General features: G+C 46.3%; 1 protein-coding gene across 6 annotated transcripts in view; it reads left to right on the forward strand.

The window, feature by feature from the left end:
• The window catches only part of NRF1 (nuclear respiratory factor 1), a 74172-nt gene that overhangs the window by 15941 nt on the left and 45365 nt on the right, over positions 1-12866 (forward strand). For 5 of the 6 annotated variants that reach the window (XM_075511541.1, XM_075511464.1, XM_075511619.1 and 2 more), the window contains exons 2-5: positions 4223-4451; positions 6498-6612; positions 8869-8995; positions 9582-9722. In XM_075511541.1, the coding sequence (XP_075367656.1) occupies positions 4229-4451; positions 6498-6612; positions 8869-8995; positions 9582-9722 (606 nt within the window). In that variant the 5' untranslated portion in view covers positions 4223-4228. Of the gene's footprint in view, positions 1-4219; positions 4452-6497; positions 6613-8868; positions 8996-9581; positions 9723-12866 lie in introns of all 6 variants that reach the window. The other variant, XM_075511874.1, reaches the window with a different exon arrangement.

Here is a 12866-nt window from a genome sequence, read left to right on the forward strand (position 1 = left end):
TATTGATATTGCTTACCCAGCTGTCCACTTGCTGACTCAGAAATGCATAGTTTCAGTCTACTACCAATTTTATTTATAAAAAAGCATTGTTTTTAGTGGCATCGAGTGTAGACTGCCCCTTGATTCAAGCAGGTTTACTTCTGACAGTATCTGAAGCATCCGTTGTCTTGCAGTCTCGTCTTCTGATGAGCTAAAAGGTTACTATGCTTTGTCAATTATATTCTGATCATATTTTTCTAAATACATTTTTTTATTTTAATGGAAAGTACTTAAAGTTGTATTGCTCCATTGAGAAAAGCAGCAATATACGCTTTCAGAAAAAGCACGGTGGCTTGGGAAAGCCTGGCCTGCTGAGCTTTTTCATTAAGGTTTTGCCTGAAATCTCCCCCCCCCCCCCCCCATTTTTCTATGGTGATGGCAAAATAAGTTGCTTGGAAGGAGATTACAGCTGATTTAAAAAAAAAAAACAAACAGAAATTTTTGCTTTGCTTCAATGTACCTCAGCATCTTAGTCCCTTCCTTACTGGCGCTATTTGAATTGTGGCTATTTTTGGATGGTTCTAATATTACAATCTGACTTGTAAACAGCGTTGGACAACAGCAACATCTAACTCTAGCAGCCTTTTAGGGAGGATTGTGAGTTTGAAGGTGATTTGGCTTTAGCCATAACCTCAGTAGGTTCGTAACAGTCTCACAACAACACTTCTGCTGTCCCACAGGCTTGAGCTCCTCTACCGCATGCCTGGATAGAAAACAGAGATTTGAAAACATCTGTTTGTGGTCCGGATTGAATTTAGTTTCCTGTCCGTACTATTTAGGACCTTTTAGGGGATCTCTTAGTGTTTCATGGACAAGAAACTCGCTTTCTTGGGGCAATAATGTTAGTGGAAGTATAAATAGAGATGCGCCTCTTCCCCAGCCTTCCCAGTACAGAGGGTGATTCTAGTGCCATGGTCATCTTGGTATCGGGGCAGCTTCCAGTACTGGACCTTTATCGTGATACTTGTTTCTTTGTTTTAGCCGCTAGACCGTGCTTCCTCCTGTCACACACCAGCCGGCTGCATAATTAAATATGTGACCAAGTCCTCCTTCCCATCTCACTTGTGAGTACAAGTCCCTGGTTTTAACCAGACAGACTTTTCCAAAGTGGGAAACCCAAACCAGTATCAAACCAGTATCACCCTAACATTTAGAATACAGCTGTGCATTAGAGTGCTGTTGGCATCTCGTGGATGAAAATCCACTGCCTAGATACATGTACTTCCCTTCTGCTTCTATCCTCCATGAAGATGTCAAAATTAATGGAGTTAGCTTTGATGCTCCACAATGAAGTTGGTGTTACGTGTGGAAATAGTAGTCTCTTAGTAGAAGCTGTTCATTTTATGTAATTCTTGTTATTAGAAGTGTGTATAGCGTTGAAGAGAAACCAGCCATAGACAGACATGGGAAATAAAGGGATTCTGTAACCTGGACCCTTTTCTGGGTTTTAACTATGAAGCCACGATGTCTACATTAGAAGGCAGGTTGCTGTGGTCTCCCTCTCTGGTCAGCGGAGGGAGGCTGGTACTTCCCGAGGAGCTTGGCCTCTAAGGTCTGAATTGTCAGTTAACCGGTCAGAGCTGAGCAGGGCGAAATGCTTTGGAGATTGTTTTGGCTTTTTGGAAAGTTCAGTAAGGCTTCGGAAAGATCCAGCTGGATTTCTTTGTATTAGTAAATAAGAAACCATGCCAAAATGGCTAGGTCAGATTTGGCTTCTCAGGAGGACCAAGGCTGCTATGGCGGCTGCAGAAGGAATGAATTCATTTTGCAAATGAATGCCTGGAGCTAAGTCATCCTAAACCCTAGGATGGTGATGGCTGGGAAACTTGATCTGTTGAGCAAGAGGGTGGCCGTCTGACTGCCCACAGCCATTTCAGGGATAACACAATGTTTGCAAAAGTCTCGGCTAGCTGGGCAAGTCCAGATGAGGTGATGGATTGCAACCACCCTCTGTGTGACTGAAGTAGGGAAAGACCAACACGGTTTGGTTGTTGTAATGTATGCAGCGTTGTTCTCATGGTAATGGGTGTTTTGACTTCGTACACAACAGACTTCGTTGGCTTCTTCCAAGTCTCCTTTCAATATCTTGGTCCTGCTGCTACATCAGAAACTTCATCTCATCCCCTGTTCAACAACATACGTGCCCCCAGCATTTGAATGGGAAGCTTTCTCTTAGTGCTGTCCGGGGAATATTTTCCCTGCGTTTGAGATGCAGCTTTTGTTTCTTGTAAAAAGAGATGCACTTAAGTAAAACATGGAAAGTGGGTCCTGTTTTGAGGACAGGACTCTCTAAAATAATTGCATCCCTATTTTTGGTATCTTCAAGTTGGAACTGCCTTTGGAAGAGCTGTTTTATAAATGTCCATAACGTTCAGTTCACTGAGTTGCGGAAGACATTTTGAGGCATGTGGAAACAAGCCTTTAGAAACCAGCTGGTGATGGGGGAAAAAAAAAAAAATCTGTCACATTTCAGCTCTTTGGTCAGTAGATTTGAGGAATAAATAAATGCATCTAAATACTAGTCACTCCCCACCCTACCTTTTCATCCATTTGTTGTCTGGACTATGGCAACCACTTCCTTTCTTCTGAGCTTCTGCTGCTTAAAATGCTGCTGCAAAAAATACTTCTTCCTCCACAGCTTTGGTCATGCCTTGTCCCTTTGTACTCTCTCCTGGACTCAGAGCAAGACTCTGGTCCTCTCCTTTAACCTCCTTCTGCCTCCCACCTAATCTCCTATTCCTACTTGCCCACGTGTTAACAGCTTCAGCTAAGGTGTCCTCCGTTCTTCTCCGTTTCTTCCATGGAGTCTCCCACCTTTGTAATAGTCTCTCTTGCCATGTCTCAATTAGTTGCTCCTTCTTTGTGTATGACTATTGGTTAGTTTGGTCAAAATAACCCTCTTGACAAAGTGCTTTTTCCTGGTCTGGGTCCCAGTGTCTCATCAGTCCTGCCATGGTGTTCCATGGTTTGGTCATCAGGATGTGTTCTTTTATGGTCAGTAGAAGCCTGGTGATTATTTTGCCAGGCTGAGGTTTTTGTCATGTTGACCATTTGCAAAATGTCATGTATTTATGGCACGGTATGAATAATAGAAGCTACTGAAAGCTTTTGAAGGACAAAGCTGTGTGTGATGGCACTGCTTGTCTGAGTTCATAGAGCCATGTATCTGAGACCACTCTGCGGTCTGTGTCCGTGGTCCTAGCTCTCTCCTCCTGACAAGCTGAACAGGTTTCCATGAAGACGATGTCAATCAAGAGCTTTAAATTCAATGGCTATACTTACAGGGTCAGAATTTGCTGGGTGTATTTTATTGTTCCCTACAGCTGGTCATCTCTTTCCTTCTGCTGTTTGCCCTGAGGGTTTTGGGGAATCTGTTTTTGAGAGTTGATATCCTAATTCTTCTAATGTAGTTTGAAAATATCTTAAGGTGTGCTGGTCCTTTTCCACAAATGTATGGTAAGCATACACTGAAAATATCTGCGTACCTCCTGTCTTGTTCCTTCTGCGCAGATTTATGTTCATGGCGTGTGGTCCAGTGCCCTTCTGACTACGTAAGCTGCTGCTTTGCTTAGTGGTTTACCACTAGATGCATTAAATAAATATGCTTTATGTAATATTTGTGCTTGGGTTGTAATGATTTTGCCTGCTTCCGGACTCTAAACAAGTAATGCAACAAAAGCGGTCTGTAGAACGCAACTTGCTGCCAGTAAACTTCTGTATTGGCATCCTTGTTTGTGTCCTGAGCTATTGAGGTTGGAGGACAGAGATTGTGTATCGCCCTTGAGCATCTTCCCTGAAAGCTAGATCTTGAAGTGGCAAATATAAGTTCCCGCTTTGATCAGACCTCTTAATACGTAGTATGTGTGGGGCACATAATCTCGGGGCTACGAGATGCTTACAGACCTTTCCTCCAGCAAAGATGACTGCTTCTGGGTGCTATGCCATGTTGTTTGGAAGTATGGATTTTTCAAAACTCTTAAACTTCAAGTTCCTCTTCTGGCTCCTGGTGCAGTTGTTATTTCTCTCTCATAGAAGACCACTGCCGCTGGGGGAGGTAATCTCTTGTTCCCTCTTGATCATGGCCTGCTCACCTAGCTGGCTCAGAAACCTTTGGCTGCCCTCCTTTATGGTGCCTCAGTGTCAGTAACCCCCTTCCTGTGCTTTTTGTCTCCTCTAACAGTAGCTATTGATGGAAGAACACGGGGTGACCCAAACAGAGCACATGGCTACCATCGAGGCCCACGCAGTGGCCCAGCAAGTGCAGCAGGTCCATGTGGCCACCTACACAGAGCACAGCATGCTGAGCGCAGATGAAGACTCACCGTCTTCGCCGGAGGACACCTCCTACGATGACTCTGACATCCTCAACTCCACGGCTGCCGACGAGGTCACCGCCCACCTGGCTGCGGCAGGTAAAGTCAGTGGGATGCTTGGCGTCGTTCACCGAATGTAGCGTTTGTGCAGAGGTCGCAAACAGCCCTTGAGGGTGGTGGGTGATCTTGTCACCCCATGGGATGCTCTGAATGCTTCCTTATTGCCCTGGCTTTAATAGCGCTTCTTCGCAAGGTCTGCCGGCTGCTTGAATCTTGCATCACTTTATCTGTGTGTAATATGGAGGTACTGGGAATAAGAGACTGGTTTGTACAATAAAAAAGGTTCCTGGTAAATGCTGCCTCAAAAAACCAAAACTAAAATACCGAATATGTCAAAGAGCAAGCTTATTTCAGGCCCATATAAACAACAGCAAAAATAACCCAGGAGTGCTACGCAACCCTGCTTAGCCAGGGAGCTCACATGCTAGGCCTGTCCCAAGGAGATGCCACCAAGGGTCCTGGCATATCTGGACTGGGAAGGTATTTCAGAATCACAAACTCCTTCCAGTGAAGCCCCTGCCAAATGTCCTCCAGATTTGCCTTGTAGTGCATCTACCTCACTAGTAGAAAAATGCAGTGATAAATAAGCACTCACAGACTTGTCTGACTCCTTATCAGACTTTATCTGAGGAATGAAGCTCTTGATGTGCTTGACCGAACCTGTGAATTTCCACCACCCCGCTGAGCATCCCACGCCCTTTGCTTATTAATTTTCCAACCTCGGCTCCTGCAGGATTTTTTCTTTCCTCCTTCCCTCCCGGTGCAGGGGCTGCCCGGTGCCCCTCCAGCCCCTGGCCAGGTAGGCACCCCAAGCCAGGAGCTGCCCCGCTTCCCCAGGACGAGCGGCTGCCGTTTGCGGCGTGGGCCGGCACATCCAGCCCAAAGCTTGCCCGAGAGCCCAGCGTGGCCCTTCCTCACTTCTCTGGAACAAATGTTTTTCCAGTCGCCCCAAAGGCAACGTTTTTACTCTTTTTTCACAAGCACGGGATCGTTGGAGCAGTACACAGCAGTGCTTGCTGTGCCTGCCGCGGGTAGTGCTCAGGTAGTTCGTTACTGATTAACAAAACTTGGCTCTGTAGTGTCAGCCCAGGGCTCTGTCCATTACCACGTCCCGTCTCCTGGAGCAGCTGCCTGAGAAAACATATCATCGGACGCTACTTTCATTATCATCTACCAGCTTCCACCGATTGGTAGCTTAGGACTTCCTGATCCAGTAACCGTATCTTTGTTAAATACAAAAATACGGTGTTTTTTATGACCCCTGATGTGATCTTTCGCCTCTGACATATGGAGAAGCTACACACAGGGCAACTGAGATCTGCTCAGGAGTCAAAGGCAAGTCTTTGAGCCCGCATTAGACCCCAGGACTTTTTGACGCTGACCCCGCACTCATTTCTGGAGATCACTGATAGAAGCACAATCCACTGCGTGTTACTTGATTTACTTCCAATTAACCTAATGAAACTTCCCGTTACATAGACTCTGTGTCTAGAGTTTGATCATGAGAGCAATAGCGCTGCCCTGCCGTGGTCCCTGCTGTTCCTCAGGGGGCTGTTGCAGGATGCTGCCGGTGACGCTGGAGTTACAATTTCTTTCCCATCAGAGCTGGTCATTAATCCCTGAGGAAAGCCTTGGACTCCTGATGCTTTAGTTGAGGTGTCTGAGCAGGATTCATGGCGTTGTACCCTGTCTCTTCTCCCCTGCCACCAGGATCTCCTTGATTGCAGTCAGTTATTTAAAGTCTTGGCATCTTGGAGAGTTTTTCAGTGTGTTTGGAAGGCAAAATACATAGTTATGCGATTGCGTGGAAAACTCTGGACTGAAATGTGTGACCTTCACCTGGGACTGAGCTGGGACTTGCCAGTCTGGGGAATGGAGCCTTTTGATACGCCTCTCCGATGCTGGAGAGGAGGGATCCCAGCGGCTGGGGAGCTCAGCGGGGAATTCGGGTCATTCCAGTCCGGTAGAGAGATCCTTGAGCTGAGCCCTTGGGACCCATCCCTGGGTGGGGGGCAATGGCAATGTCCTTTCTGGCCAGTTCCTGAGCTGCGTGTGCTGATTCCCCCTTTGTGGTTTGATTTCCAGGCCCTGTGGGGATGGCAGCAGCTGCTGCCGTGGCAACGGGTAAAAAACGAAAGCGACCACACGTTTTTGAATCCAACCCGTCAATCCGCAAGAGGCAGCAGACACGTTTGCTACGGTAAGGACTCCTGCCTGCACTCTGACGCCTCGGTCTGCATCCTCGATCTGTCTCCAGTGCCGTGCGTGGTGAGACCATGTGCTGCCCAGAAGTTGCCCAGCTTGGGGATTTTTTGGGGCATCTTTTCTGGAACCCAAGAACTATGTTTCAGTTTGCAGCAATGGGTTAAATTGCAGCTCTACTCATCTTTAATGTGATATTATGATCACCAGGACTGACATGACCATTCTGGTGGGATCCACCGTTCTGTTTGAACCCCAGCTAGTCACAAGTTATATCTGTCATGGTAACATTGCTTTGCAAGATATTCGTAGTGGCTTTAACAGCAGTTGGCCTAAGAATCTGGAGCTACAGCCATACCCCAGCTCTGCAGTGGCACGAAGGACTTATCTATCTAATGAAAAAAGTCTTTTCTGCGTTATGAAATGATCCTGTGAATAAATCTAGTGTGTGTGTACCTGAATTTCCTTTGCCAGCAGACCCTGTTGTGTGAGCTCCACGCTGACGATGGACCCAGCCTGTAGTGCACAGTGTTGGGGGAGAATAATGGAGGGGAGATGCCCGCCAGAGCTGAAACACTTTCTTTGGCTTTAGAAACTTGCTCTATAGACACCAAACTTCCGTAGCCCTTCGGGTGTTGCATTGCAGGTGCTCTAAGGCTGTTTGCCCGCCTGATGGCCACCTAGGAGCGCTGGTGCTGAAGTGCCTGCACAGGCTTTCCGCAAGCCTGGAGAGATCACCTGCAATTCCATCTTCAGGAAACATTTGTAAATACTGGCTGGTACTATTTACTAGGTTTTGGAACAAAGCAATTGTTGCTTTTTAAACTGGTTTGGATTTAATTGGGTTATCTCACAAGGGCTGGGGGATTTGTCACCCCGTTTCTTGCTGCCTTCCTCCTGGTGCACACTTAATGCACTGAAACAGCGATGGCCAGAGTTTCGCCTTTTCTCCTCCTCTCCTGTTCTAACTCTTGTAAAGTTGGTGAGAAATTAAGTTGGTTTCCTTATATTCTGCTTACTCATCTGCTGAGTCCCACAGTACCCTTTGCATATGATCAAACTGGAACGAAGTGGAGCAGGGTTAGTGTTAAATAATATTCCCTGGGAGTGGACTCCCTTTTTTTAATAGCTCCATTCTGTTTTTTCCTCCTTCCCCCAACTCTGCTGACTCAGCCATGTTTGTTTGCAACGTTTCTGAAGAGCAAATTCTTTTCTCTCTTGAAATGTGAACAATATCTTTTTAAAGAAACTCCTATTTAAAGGAATTATTTCTTCTCCCTTCATGCAACTACTTCATTTTACTACATGCAAGTTACTGACAAAATGCATCTTTTTTTGGCGCTCTGATGAGTTTGACATGTTTGTGCTTGATATTTACACCACTGTGCATCGAGTGGGAAGTTGCAGTTTCTGATTCTGGGATCTCTCTGTAGCCGGTGGTGGTGTTGGCGCTTTTTGGCAACGTCTGCTACTGACAGCAGGTTCAGAAATGACCGGGGCAGATACTAAACTGTCACCTTATGGAGTGCTCAGGTTATCTGGTGATAACTGCTACTTCTCTCTTGCTTTATGAGTTTCTGCCAACATTTCTGACACATGCTCTTGCATTGCTTAAAAGTGAACAAGGGGCGGAAAATATATGATGGAACATTTTCTTCCCACAGAGAGATCATTCCAAAGGGACTTGCTGATGTGGCAGGGGTCTGAATACATGGGTTTCCTGTGCTGAGCTGTTGCAATATTTCTGGTTCTTGCCTGTCGTGTAGTTGTCGGTTGAACGCGCACAGTTCTGGTTTGCGCAGGCCTTTGGTACTAGAGAATTGCAATGCACTGTTATGAGGCTGGATGTAAAATAACTTGTGTTTGCAGTCCTCTCTTGTTGAATCATTCAAGTTCTTTACCTTACAAGTTTTGTATTCCTAATACACTTAGACGGTGACAGAGTGGATATGCAGACTCTTGCTGTCCTAGCTTTGCTGCTCTGGTGATTTCTCTTTACTTTTTACATCAATGGAAAAAGGAGAGGAGGGAGAATAATTGATATTTGAGCTGCTGGGTGACTGCAGGGAACGCAGCAGGCCTGCGGGAGCAGAGGAAGAAGCAGTATATGTGGCTAATCTGACCAGCTGGGGCTCCGTTTCTCGCCTGGTTTGTGAACGGGTGGCATTAAGAAAGGGAGTTTACAATGCGAAGGGTTGTGTTTCTACCGGGCTTTCAGCTGATACCTGTTCACTGGTTTATGTCTCTGTTTCAGGAAGCTCCGAGCCACGCTGGATGAGTATACCACCAGAGTGGGGCAGCAGGCCATCGTTCTGTGCATCTCACCCTCCAAACCCAATCCTGTCTTTAAAGTATTCGGTGCTGCACCCTTGGAGAATGTGGTAGGTGTCTGTAGGAAAAGCTATGTAATAAATTGCTCACCTTCTCCGCAGGTTTCATTCTGCTCAAGGCAGCCTTGCAAGCCTGGTAGTGATCTGAAGGTCAGGTTTAAAACCCTGGAAAACAGGAGTTCAGATTGTATGGACATGAAGGTAGCACTGAGGTCCTGTCTTCTCTGCATGAATGGTTGCCTAGTACCTCTCACCAGCATTGAATATCCTGGATTAAAAATCAGAGGGAGCAGGTAGTGATGACGTGTTTGAACTCAGCTCGGCTGTCAGTGCTTGCACCTTGTTGCAGACCAGACAGTAAATAGAGCAGATCCTGACTGTGATAAGTTTTGCTTCAGAACTTTTCTTTTAATCCCGTAAATACTTCCACTTGCCAGTGTTACTTGATGTTTCATCATCAGCTCTTCGATGCGGCCAAGTCTTCGGGGCCAGTAGGGAATTTTTTCTTGCCAGCTGTGACGTTGTTTGCTCCTTCTGTTCTGCAGCACCTTGGGGAAGGTGGCTGGCCCTGCGTCCTTGCCCTCACCTCTCCTGGTGCTCCTTACCTTGTTTACCTGAGCTTAACGATTCCCCACAGGTACGCAAGTACAAGAGCATGATTCTGGAAGACCTGGAGTCTGCACTAGCGGAGCATGCTCCTGCACCTCAGGAGGTTAACTCAGAGTTGCCGCCCCTCACCATCGATGGCATTCCTGTCTCGGTGGACAAGATGACCCAGGTAAGCAACCAGACGTGGCAGAACCAGAGAGAGATTGGCATCTTGCAGTCACATCCTGTTATTTTGCGGTGGAGCTTATGTCTCCATCTCCAGGGGATGCATTTGATCTCTTCTTTCCCACGGGACTGTAACAGCTCAGGTAGTAGTTAGATGTGAAGCTTTGTTATTGGTGTTTATTTTCCACATGAAACAGTAGAGATGCTGGTAAGGACTAGAGCTCAGGCTGCTGGGACCATTCTCCTTTGAGCTGTTTTTGTCACCTCCCATAAACTACGAACAGGGAGGATATTTGTTCCGCATTTTGCAGTGATTTTTAGCACTGAGGTCAGGAAGGTCGCCTGTGGAGTACCATTTTGGCTTATCCTCCTTGGACACTTCTTGTGTCTCTAGTTCGTTCCCTCCTCTGTTTTCTGCTGTGGATTGGAGCAGAGGGGAGCTTGCTGATGGTTTAACTCCAGGTCAGACCCTGAGCGAGATAATTCTGATGGAGCCAGGGAGTCATCTGCCCTAGGGATGTGGGGGGACTCCCTTTCTCTCCAGGTCCAGCCCTTTGCCGACCTCGTTATTGCTAGGAGAAAGTGGAGGGGACCCCCCAGGGAAGCGTCCTTGGTGTGGGAGGGATCATCTGTAGGGAAATCTCCTTCCCCTGGGGTGCAGGATCTGAATGCAGGTGAGTGCGTTTTGCAGGAGGCTCTGGATACGCTCGGTCTGATGCAGCACCACAAATTTTAAATGCCGAAAGCCAGTTTCTTCAGAGGGCGTAGCAAGATGGGAAGGTCGGAGGCTTTGGGCAACGTACAAAGAGGTGTGGTAGTAGAGCAAAGGTGTGTGGATTTCCTCTGTGCTCTGCAGAAAGATCACATTCTGGTCAAAACACCATTTCCATTACTTAGGTGGAATCAGACAAGCTCACACTTCTAATAAAATTTTACAAAGAAATCTACTGTGCCTTGGCTGATAACAGATCATGTTCCTAATCCGTGACAACGTAAGACAAAACTTAGTTGCTAGATTTTTAAGCCGCTGTGAAAGGTGGGATCTGCAAGAGCTGTTCACAGGCAGCTTTTGTTTTGCATCATTAACAGTTTCCTATGGAAATAGAAAGTAAAAAATGGAAACATTTAACTTTTAAAGTAAAATGAAAGACCGTCCAAAGATCACAGGTATGTAGCTCTGAGTTAATTTGTATTGGCGAACAAAAAGCTTGTGTTTATCTGACTTCTTCATGGCCTCGTCATTGTAGTAATTAAGCTGAGTAACAGCAAGAGAAGTGCCTAGGACTTAAAACAAGGAGAAGGAGACATCTATGTGGAGATTTGCTCGGGCAGAGGGAGGCCGTCGTCGCGCGGTGCGAGTAGCGAAGCTGGAGGTGCTCGTACTCACAGCGCACGGGCTCTGAGGAAGGAACAAAGCAAATGCGCTGTTGCTGGTGGAGTGGTGGAAAGAAATGAGAGAGAGAGCGAGAGAGAAATGAGTGTGGATGAATGAGATGAGGATGTGAGGTTGTTGCAGTCCAGTAACACATCTGAGAAACTTTTCTGGTTTGCAGTGCGCAGAATATGTGCACGTATAAAAGGGCCAATAAAAAGATCTGTCAACTCTTTGGCTGTTAATGTTGCACGTGCCATCAAAGCAGCAATAAAAGTGACACGCTCTCACTTCAGAGAAGCCTTCAGCTGGATTTATAATGCATATTGTTTATTTTTTGTAATAGAGTTGGAAATTAAATATTTTAACGTCAAAGGTTGCTGAAGTGTTTTCTGCTTCTATTTTATGGATAAAATACTAATATCCATAGAATTCTATGGACAAAATACTAATACTTTTCATGTTAAGCTAAAAATAAGGTTGGAGATTTTTTTTTTTTTCTTCTAAACATGCCATGGCCTTGGTCTTCAGGAAATCTTGCACAAAGATTTGGCCAAGCCAAGTTGCCCCTGGGGTTTGATTGCTTTGCATTTCCACGTGTGAAGCAGCTCTCCAGGCCGAGGCACTAGTTGCTGGCAAGGCTTTTTTTTTTTTTTTTCTGTTTCCCCCCACATGCAACACCTCTGTGTTCCCAGGCTTTTTGTGGCTCTCTTAAATGGGAAACGGTTTTTCTTCTCCATGTTCTGCAGAGCCTTCGGTCAGCAAGCGTGCAAACTGCTGATGCAACAGCGTGGCAACGTAGATCCTCTTATTTCAAGTCCTCTCGTGCTGCATTATGGTAAAACAAGCGTCTTGTTAGGAGCTGCCCTTGTGTTTTTGGTGCAACGTGATAACTCAAAACAGCTTTGTGAAGAAGCTTTCTCCCAAGCTGTGGACAGAGTCCACGCTTTTCATGCCGCAGTTGGCTAACCATCGCTGTCCCGGTTAGCCCAACCGCTACGGTGTGCACGCGTGTTGTGCGCACCCAGCGCTGCGTTGCCTCGGTTTCCCCGCATGTCATATAGGGATGATGTTTTGTAAATGTCTTTAAAAATTTTGAGATCCTTGAATAGCTGCAGGCCACGTGAGGGCAGAGCGCTAGAATTAGTGGACAGGACTGCAGACTCCTGGGTGGATTTTCACAACCCAGCAGGTCTGTCGTCTTGTAAAATTTTCAAGGAGTAAGATGGGGCACATGGTGCTTAGGAGATGATTTTGTTGCTGAAAGCATCCAGCTGCTCTAGAGTTTTTGCCAGACTTGGGGGCAAACTTTAAATAGAAACAAACTACAGATATGCTGGACATAACGAGGACACCGTGCTGTCTTTTTTTTGGCCGCAATCGCAAGTTGAAATATGTTCATTTGAGAGAGTGGATGATAACTCTGACTCCTGCATCGCTGCACCCTGTTGCACAGCCAGAAGCGCCATCGTTTTTTGTAGGAACCTGGATTCCCAGAGCTGCCAATATAGTTCTTTGTATTTGCTAACAAGAAATGAGCTTTTTCAATGAAGTTGCACAAAGCCCTATGGAAAACCGAAATATTTATAAATATAAATTGGGCAGCACAATTAAGAGGTGTGTCACAGGGAGTGGAAAAACGAGGCCTCTGCTTTCAGCAGCTGCAGGTGTCAGCAGGCAGGAGGTAGAGGCATTAGCTCCTCAACGGGGAGATGGAAATAACCCTCCTTTTAATTGCTCTGCTTCCCTGGTGGTCTGGAGGGAAATAAAGCCTTT

The sequence above is a fragment of the Mycteria americana genome, chromosome 1, assembly GCF_035582795.1.
Source record: "Mycteria americana isolate JAX WOST 10 ecotype Jacksonville Zoo and Gardens chromosome 1, USCA_MyAme_1.0, whole genome shotgun sequence".
In the NCBI taxonomy this organism is placed as follows: Eukaryota; Metazoa; Chordata; class Aves; order Ciconiiformes; family Ciconiidae; genus Mycteria; species Mycteria americana.